The 10,179-nt window shown below is 44.7% G+C and overlaps 1 protein-coding gene across 8 annotated transcripts in view; it reads right to left on the reverse strand.

Annotated features, from left to right (window-relative positions):
• suds3 (SDS3 homolog, SIN3A corepressor complex component) overlaps positions 1-5,379 on the reverse strand; it is a 59,901-nt gene extending 54,522 nt beyond the window's left edge. For 3 of the 8 annotated variants that reach the window (XR_003869879.1, XM_029716305.1, XM_029716304.1), the window contains exon 1: positions 22-344. Coding sequence is in view for 4 of the 8 variants with exons in the window: in XM_029716305.1 (XP_029572165.1) it covers positions 22-139 (118 nt within the window). In the remaining 4 variants the exon portion in view is untranslated. Of the gene's footprint in view, position 1; positions 345-405; positions 437-5,165 lie in introns of those variants that run through there. The other 5 variants (XM_029716306.1, XM_029716313.1, XM_029716310.1 and 2 more) reach the window with 5 other exon arrangements.
• Between the last annotated feature and the right edge of the window lie 4,800 nt (positions 5,380-10,179).

Consider the following 10,179-nt stretch of genomic DNA (forward strand, 5'->3'; position numbering starts at 1 on the left):
CAACCAGGCTTGGATGCAAACCATGAAAGTTGAAAAATACATGAACTCCTCCCCGTGACAGGTAGCTTTCTTGCCAGCAAGCTACTAACGTTACTCCTCGTGTGAACCAGAATATGGCGTTTAAAAGGAGAATCGCCATATTCAACGTCTCCTGTAAATCCTGCCTGATTCTGGTTCACTCGTCGTGGTGCCAGATCCCCCCCATGAATGTTGTAGTGATGGGTCGTTCGCGAACGAGTCTCAGAAGAGACGAATCTATTTATACATATATAAACAAATTAAGATATGAATAATCAAAAGATTAATGAATAGAATTAACTAATTCAAAGAACGAATAAAATAAAATAGGCCTAAATGCTCAAGCGCACATTCGTTCTGACCGTCTGCTCAGACTAACAGCCTCACCTGTTGTTCCTGTCAAATCAGACACGCAGTGTCAACCAATGAACCAAAGATGCGTGAGGGAGGGCCGAGCCAACTCACTCAGTCACACACTCAGCAGCCGAGGAGAGAGGAAGGACAGCAGTGAAACAACAGCTGGAAAATGAGTCGGAAGCACAGTAGCATTTGAATAATGTAGACAATGTTAGAGCAGTGTAGAATTTGACAAAACAAAGAACTGGCTTTATGAGTTTATGCACAACCTACACCGGCATATGCAAACTGTGCACCCAACTGTGAAGCTAGCTGTAGCAGAGCTTCGAGAAACTAGCGGGCCTGCTTGTGATAGTGGTGGAGCCAGCACCTCCACACATGGAGATGTATCCACTCAGTCAAGTAGGCCTACTCCGCAACCCACAGCAACGCAGTCTTCTATGGACCGGTTTATGCCAGTCTGTCTGTAGCAAAACAAGGCCAAATTGTTATTGCATTGGCTAAAAGGATTGCCACTGATTTCCAACCATTTTCGATCGTGGATGACAGAGGTTTTGGAATTGTGTACATTGGATTTAGACTATTGCTATAATTTCTAAGCAGGAAAACCCTTTCAAAATCACTTATTCCACGACTGTACGAGCACACAGGCTTCAGTGTGGGAAGGAGTCCAAAATGCTACTGCAGTTTGCCTTAACACTGACTGCTAGACATCAAGGGTAACCACTTCTTACATGTTGGTTACATGTCACTTCATTGCAGATTTTTCGATGTCTAGCTGTCTTCTGAACTGCTTTGAGTTCAGCGACAAACACCTCAGAAAACTTGGCAGAGGAACTGTTGAGAGTGGCAAGTAGATGGAAAAGTGGTCTGTTGTATTAGCGACAATGCAGCTAACATAACCAAAGCCATGAAAATGTTTAAATAGACCCATCATCCATGTCTTGCCCACACAATCAACCTAATTGTAAGAGATGCTCTGAAGGTAGGTGATGAAGCCCACTGTGGACAAAGTGAAATCAGCTGTGGAATACTTCCACAGGAGCACAGTAGGTGCTGAAAAACTAAAGTCTACACAACGCCAGATGGGGATACCTGAGCTGAGGCCTAAACAAGACTGGACTACAAGGAATTCAGCATTTTATATGTTGAAGTGGTTTCTTGAATCAAAGGATGCCATCGTCAATGCACCTGTTGATGCTCTGACCCAAGAGGAATGGGAGGTGGTGGAGGAGGTGTGCAGAGTCCTGGAACCCTTTGAGCAGGTCACTGTGGAGATCAGTGGAGAGAGGTGCAGTTATTACTACATTATTTAATCCAGTATTATATATGTATATTAGCAGTAGATGAGAATGTAGTATCAGTAGACAAAACATGAACCAACAAGTTACTGTTCTCTCTTTTCAGCTATGTGACAGCCTCAAAAATTATACTCCTGTGTAAGGGTCTGCAGCGAATCACAGCCAGCCGCCAGAGATAAGCAAATGTAACCACAGGACATGTGACAGAGTTGATGGACACCCTATGTTCATCAATGGACAGAAAGTTCCACAGAATGGAATATAATCACGTGCTATCAGATACCGCTGCACTTGACCCCAGGTTTAACAAGTTAGCCTTCAGTGATGCCAGAGCGATTGATGAGGCTCTTCAAAGAATAACCTCAGCAGCAGGGAGGGACAGCCCCAGCAGTCAGCTGGCTCAGGCACCAGGGCAACAGGAAGAAGAGGGATCAGATGGAGCAGAAGCACCAGCAGTAGTGCCACAAACATCTGCCGTTTGACGAGAGAGCAACCGGGGATGCAGCACGAAGGAATCCCTCAGCAGATGCCATAATGGAGGTCCGATCCTATTTAGAGGAGCCCCTCCTCCAAAGGTCTGCAGATCCTCTGAGCTGGTGGAAGAACAAGGCCTCTGTCTACCTACGTCTTACTAAAGTCATGACAGGGAGACTCTGCATAGTGGCCACATCCGTTCCCTCTGAGAGGGTCTTCTCAAAATGCGACAAATAATTACTGAGAGAAGAAACAACATCAGCCCCTGAAGTGAGGTAGCTTGCATTTCTGAATGCCAATCTCTCATAAAAGCAAAATATGGTCAGCATTGCTGTGTGCTGCTGGTTATAACATGGCACTAAAGAAGAGAGAGAAAAGAGGGATCAGTTTAATGTTAAGTGGGATGCTGCAGTTTTGCATATTGTTATTTATTTTTCTTTGATATGGTGCAATATTCTATTATTATGTTGTTCAGATTGTATTCGTTTTGAATGGTTAGATTTATATGCACTTTGTTTATATACATTAAAAAAGTTATACTTTAAATGCAAATGTTTAGTAGCATTCTTTTTCATAACAAACCAATACATTTTTTAAATACATTGTGGTTAAGGTAGAATAGGATTTAATTTAATTAGAATTGTTTTAACATCAATTATAGTCAAACTATCGCATACTGTTTGACTTGAAAAAAAATGTTTTGTATTTTTTTTAAAGACCCGTTTGGAAGCCAAAAGAGCCAGCTCACTGAAAAGAGCCGGATTGCCCATCACTACTGTGTTGTTGATTAAGCTAGCCAGTCATCTTTTTTTGATTAGTCTTTTTCTACTAAGTAACAAAACAAATACAATCACAGAAATATACAAACAAGAGTACATAAACCTAACAGACAGGGGTGTTACATATCGAGATACATTTTCAATTTGTCAAAAAGGTTTATGATACGAATTGCTTTTTGGTTTTTACACTTACTGAATTTAAATGTAATTTTGAAATTTTCTTAGACAAAATGTGAAGAGGGGTTTGTTCTCCGCCCACTTCATTTCATGGATAAATTATCTGCCATGAAAAATAAACAAATTAACAATTAAAGTTAAATCAGGGTCCATATCATTTGGATCAAATTAAAACATAATATCAGAGTCTTTCAAATGAACATTAATAGTAGCTAGTTTATTTTAAAATAAAATATTTTAACTCAACCCAAAATCTTCTGACAATCCCAAAATAAGTGGTCGAGAGTCTCTGGGTCACAACCACAAAATACACGTTATCAATAGCTATTTTAAAACTGTGTATGATAAAGGTCTTTACAGGGTAGATTCTTTGAATTAGTTTGTATGATACTTCTTTCGCCTTTTTAGATATAGTATTTCCCAGACAACAACAAGACTTTGTTCCAGTTCACTTGTCCAGTATATTCTAGCAGAGGGAATAGTAACATCATGACAGTTTTCTTTTATACACGTTATTACATTTATAGTTTAAAATGTCAATTCCTTCTAGCTGTACTGAGGCTACAAAATCCTCAACAGTAGCACTTGGAGTACTGTTATATTCTCATAAAAGAAGAATAGCACTTTTAGGGACCGCTCTAACAACTATTTGAAACTCCTCAGGATTTGTGTGTTCTCATGAATTCTGGATAATCATATAGTTGTCCATCATTATTCAATCATTGTTTAACCCAGATAATGCTGTTGTCAAACCAGTTATGGAAAAACAAAGACTTGTTTTTCTATCTCATGTCTTTATTATTCAAGATTGTAATATCTATGCGGGGAAAAAATTGTGTTTGTACATGAGGTTCCAAGTTAGAAGTCCTTGTTTATGAAAGTTAGAAAACTTAATAGAGATCTTACCCACAGAGTTGCATTTGAGCAAGAATTCTAGACCACCAATTTGTTGGAATATTAAATTAGGGACTATATTCCAAATGCAATCCTTATTTCTTAAATAGTTTTGTATCCATTTTATCTTAGATTATATTAGAGGTTTTAAAATCCAGAGCATTCAACCCTCCCTCACTTTGGGTTCTACATATTACCGCTTTTCTTAAATATTGAGGTTTATTCCACCATATGAAGTTAAATAGTTACTGACAGAGGAACATCCAAGGCAAGGGAGGTATACACTAACCTTGACAGACCTTCAGATTTTGACAAAACTACACGTCCAGATAAAGGAATATCTCTTAATAACCAGCAGTTAAATCTCTACAATTTTCTCTACAATAGGAGAGAAATTTAAGTTGTCCCTTTCTTTCTGCTCGTTGCTAACTTTAATACGAAGATATGTGATCACATCTTTTACAAGGATATTACATGAGTTTAAATCACATTTTTTCAACACAAATAATTCACATGTCCTAATATTCAGGGATAAACCAGATACATGTGAGAAGGCATTAATACATTCAATAGCTTTCCTGACTTCATGTTCTTTAAAAAAAATGGTGGTGTCGTCAACAAATTGTGAATGTTCTCTTTATCTTGTATCTGAATACCCCTAAAACTATACATATTGATATTTTGCCATAACTTGTGGGATCCCAAAAAATAAAAGTTTGGCATTCATGTTAAATTCCGCGCCTAATGTCGATTCTCTGTGAAGTTCAATGGGATAATTTAACAGAGATGTTACTATTATTGTAAAGTGTCTTAATTACACTTTGAAAATAGACCAAAACCCCAAAATCTAAGTCTCAAAAAGAAAATGTTCAACTGTATCAAAAGCCTTGTAAAAGTGTACAAATAAAGTAAAGCTATCTTCCATAATGTGTGGTTAGCTAGTTAGTTAACTACAATACTGTAGCTATCGTTACGACATCGTTGCCCAAGCTAACGTCAGCTCAAACGTACTGCCTTTACAGTTCAATGGGGATGAGTTTATTTTAGATTTTTTAAATGTTAATATAAAATGTAAAAAATCTAACGTTAATGTTCCTTATTAAATATAACAAGTGTAACGCGTTAGCCAGCTTTGCGTGAACCTAGGTAGTTTAGCTAACATTACCTTCTTCCGAGTCTATTCCCCTGAAGCTTCGATCATCGTCCTCGTCCACACTATCAAGTTCTTCTTCATCATTGTAATAATCTACCATCGGTGACAGTAAAGTGGAAGCCATATGATGGCTAGCTAGTAAAATTGTAAACAAACGTTAGATAAACAATCGATTTGAATTGCTGTACAGAACAAAACAGCGCCTACGTCTGTTAAGACCCCAATATATGTGAGATGGCCACCAACGCGCCTGACCAAAATCTCAAATTCACAAAACGAAATAGATATTTGTTGGGGGTGATTTTATCACACCGTTGTGGTTAAAACATGTACTAATTGAATTATATGTACATTAAATAGCCTTTTCCCCTATAACTGCACCTGATGTGTGTTGTCTAAGTAGGCATTTACGAGGTCAGTCCTCGTGCAGAGCGCCACGATTTTCTAGGTTTTGTTGTTGTTGTTGTTGTTGTTGTTGTGATGATTCTTCTTCTTCTATAGTATTTAGAGGTGCATGCCGCCACCTAATGTGTGGGGTGAAAACTGGGGAACTTTAACGCAGAAAAACACAGGGGAAAAAAAGAAAACATAATGCATTGTTTCAGCCGTAAAGTCCTGGAGATCCAAAAGCCTTTTTGTTGCATTCACAATTATGTCAAGTTTCTTCGATTTCTTGCTAGTTTGACTTGTACAATGTATCACCTGCACAATAAACACAACAAACTCCATATTCTAAACTTTCAGCACTTCAGTATCCCTCAACTGATGAACAACACTTTCTGCAGGCTGCGGGGCATCCATTGCCATTTCTTACTCATTTGCACTTGCTCCTTCCACCATTTGCCTGCCTCTGTATAGGACACCTGGTGGAAAGCCCGGATTCTTGCTACTTCGACCTCCTTCACCCTTACAGGGCATTCCTGGAACGTGGTTTCCACCACAATTGCAGTACTGTGTATCCACTGACTCTTCCACAGCATATTTATTCCGTCTGCACACACTTGCCACAAGGCCCAACTTTTTAAATTCAAGACACTGCAACGGTCCCTTCCAGACTCCTACCACCCACCAAAGGATGTTGGAGTATAAAAATCTGTTAACCACTTAACCAAGGAGCTAAATGTAACCTTGCGTAATACCCTAGATGAAGTCACACCTCTAAAAACAAAAAACATTTGTCAGAAGAAATTAGCTCCCTGATATACAGAAAATTCCCAAGCCCTAAAGCAAGCTTCCAGAAAATTGAAACGGAAACGGTGCTCCACCAAACTGGAAGTTTTCCGAGTAGCTTGGAAAGACAGTACCATCCCCAATTTTTCTTTTTTTTTTACTGTCGCATAGCTAACTAAAAAGTAGCATTCCCAAGAGAGGATGGCCTTCACTTCAGCAGTGGTGAATTCATGAACATCTTCGCCGAAAAGATCATGATCATTATATATAGCAAATTACGGACTCCTCTTTGAATCTGCATATTTCTCCAAAACTCTGTTGTCCTGAGTCTGCACAGAACTGCCAGGACCTAAGATCAATGGAGTCCCTCAAGTTTTTTAATCCTGTATCTCTCGACACATTCACGAAAATAGTAATGACCTCTAAACCTTCCAGCTGCCTACTGGACCCTATTCCAATGAAACTACTGAAAGAGCTACTTCCTGTGCTTTGCCCTCCTATGTTGAACATAATAATTGCCTCCCTATCCTCCGGATCTGTACCAAACTCACTAATAGTGGCAGTAATAAAGTCTCTCCTGAAAAATCAAAAACTTGAAACTGGTTTTAGACTCCATCATAGTACTGAGACGGCACTCGTGAAGATGGTAAATTACCTTTAAATGGCATCAGACCAAGGTTCTGTATCTGCCCTCGAGCTCCTAGACCTTATTGCCGCCTTTGACAACATCGATCACCACATTCTTTTGGAGAGATTGGAAACCCTAATTGGTCTAAATGGACAAGTTCTTGCCTGGTTTAGATCTTATCTGTCGGAAAGATATCAGCAGTGTTGTGTTCGATTCACCTGATGTCACAGTATCCACAGAAGGTGGCGCCCCTCCCTGGTCGGGCGGTGCTCGGCGGTTGTCGTCGCCGGCCTACTAGCTGCCACCGATCTATGTTTCTGTGTCTTTTGGTTTTGTCTGTTCCTTGTTTGTCATTAGTGGGGGGTGTATTTAGTTTGTCCTTTTTTGTTCAGGAATTCGTGCGGGATTGTTTTATTGTCATTAAGAGGGCAGGTGGTAGTTTGCGTTGCCTTTGTATTCACAGCGTGCTTTTGATCAGTCATTGTGTATTGCCGGGCTGCGCCCCGTGCATTTTCATTAAAACCTCCAGGCTGACGCGGCCCTTCCTAGGAGTCACGTGTATCCTCTGCATCAGGAGGAGACAGCGGCTATGGAGACATATGTCGCTGAGTCCTTGAGACAGGGATACATTCGGCCATCCAAGTCACCCGTCTCATCAAGCATCTTTTTTGTGAAGAAGAAGGATGGAGGTCTGCGCCCGTGCATTGACTATAGAGGTCTAAATTCTATCACGGTGGGTTTCAGTTACCCGCTACCTCTCATTTCTATGGCCGTGGAATCATTTCACGGGGCGCGCTTCTTCACAAAACTAGATCTCAGGAGCGCGTATAACCTGGTGCGAATCCGAGACGGAGACGAGTGGAAAACCGCATTTAGTACCACATCGGGCCATATGAGTACCTCGTCATGCCGTATGGGTTAAAAAATGCTCCTGCCGTCTTCCAATCCTTTGTGGACGAGGTTCTCAGAGACATGCTCGGGCAGGGTGTGGTGGTGTACATCGATGACATCTTGATCTACTCCGCCACACGCGCCATGCATGTGGCTCTGGTGCGTAAAGTGCTTGGAGCATAACCTATACGTCAAGGCTGAGAAATGTGAGTTCTCCAAACGAGCCGTCTCTCTGGGATATCGCATTTCCACCACTGGGGTGGTGATGGAATGTGACCGCGTTAAGGCTGTGCGTAATTGGCCGACCTCAACCACGGTGAAGGAGGTGCAGCGGTTCTTGGGGTTTGCCCATTATTACCGGAGGTTTATCCGGGGTTTTGGCCAGGTGGCGGCTCCCATTACCTCACTGATGAAGGGGGGTCCGGTGCGGCTGCGGTGGTCGGTGCTGGCGCATCCGGACCCCTCTTTGCCATTTATAGTGGAGGTGGACACGTCCGAGGCTGGGGTAGGAGCGGTGCTGTCGCAGCGTTCGGGCGCTCCTCCGAAGCTTCGCCCCTACGCATTCTTTACTAAGAAGCTGAGCCCGGCGGAGCGCAACTATGATGTGGGGGACAGGGAGTTGTTAGCCGTGGTCAAGGCTTTGACGGTGTGGAGACATTGGCTTGAGGGGGCACGACACCCTTTTCTCATCTGGACTGACCACCGTAACCTGGAGTACATCCGGGCAGCGAGGAGACTTAACCCTCGTCAAGCCAGGTGGGCCATGTTCTTTACGAGGTTTCAATTTACCCTCTCATACATTCCAGGTTCCCGGAACCGGAAGGCCGACGCACTGTCGCGTCTCTACGACACCGAGGAGCGGACCATTGATCCTACTCCCATACTCCCCGCCTCCTGTCTGGTGGCACTGGTGGTATGGGAGGTGGATGCGGACATCGAGCGTGCGGGTCAGTCAGAACCCCCTCCACCTCAATGTCCTGCGGTTCTGAAGTACGTTCCGCTTGGTGTTCGAGATCGCCTGATCCGATGGTCCCACACTCTACCCTCCTCGGGTCATCCTGGGGTGGAACGGACAGTGCGGGGGCCTGAAAGGAAAGTACTGGTGGCCCACCTTGGTTAAGGATGTTAGACACTATGTCTCTTCCTGTTCGGTGTGCGCCCAGTGTAAGGCTCCGAGGCACCTGCCTCGAGGGAAACTACAGCCCCTCCCCGTTCCACAGCGACCTTGGTCCCACCTCTCAGTGGATTTCCTCACGGATCTCCCGCCATCTCAGGGGAACACCACGATCCTGGTCGTTGTGGATCGGTTCTCGAAGTCCTGCCGTCTGCTCCCTTTGCCCGGTCTTCCTATGGCCCAACAGACCGCGGAGGCCCTATTTACACATGTCTTCCGGCACTACGGGGTGCCCGAGGACATCGTATCTGATCGAGGTCCCCAGTTCACGTCCAGGGTGTGGAGGTCATTTATGGAGAGGCTGGGGGTCTCGGTCAGCCTGACTTCGGGTTTTCACCCCGAGAGTAATGGGCAGGTGGAACGCATTAACCAGGATGTGGGCAGGTTTCTGTGGTCATATTGCCAGGGGAGTGGGCGAGGTTCGTGCCATGGGCCGAGATGGCACAGAACTCTCTGCGCCACTCCTCTACTAACCTGTCACCTTTCCAGGTTGTGTTAGGGTATCAGCCGGTCCTGGTGCCATGGCATCAGAGCCAGACGGAAGCTCCTGCGGTGGAGGAATGGGTACAGCGCTCGAAAGAGACCTGGAGTGCTGTCCAGGAGTGTCTGAAGCGGGCGGTAGGACGGCACAAGGAGAGCGCTGACCGCCGCCGCAGTGAGGCCCCAGTCTGGCACTCGACCGGGAAACTGCCCCTCCGCCTGCCCTGCCGGAAGCTGGGTCCGCGATTTGTGGGGCCGTTCAAAGTCCTGAGGAGAATAAACGAGGTGTGTTATAGGTTACAACGTCCTTCATATTACCGTATTAACCCCTCGTTTCATGTGTCTCTCCTCAGGCCGGTGGTAGCTGGTCCGCTGCAGGACGCTGAGGTGCGGGAGGTCCCTCCGCCCCCCCTGGACATCGGGGGGGGCCCCGGCGTACACAGTCCAGGCCATCCAGGACTCCTGACGTTGGGTAGGGGGCCTGCAGTACCTCGTGGACTGGGAGGGGTACGGCCCGGAGGAGAGGTGCTGGGTCCCGGTGGGGGACGTTCTGGATCCAGCCCTGCTGCAGGAATTCCACCGCCTCCATCTGGATCGGCCGGCGCCTCGCCCTCCGGGTCGTCCCCGAGGCCGGCGGCGGCGCGCTGCGGGAGCCGCACGTTGGGGGGGGGTACTGTCACAGT

The sequence above is a fragment of the Salmo trutta genome, chromosome 27, assembly GCF_901001165.1.
Source record: "Salmo trutta chromosome 27, fSalTru1.1, whole genome shotgun sequence".
Taxonomy (NCBI): Eukaryota; Metazoa; Chordata; class Actinopteri; order Salmoniformes; family Salmonidae; genus Salmo; species Salmo trutta.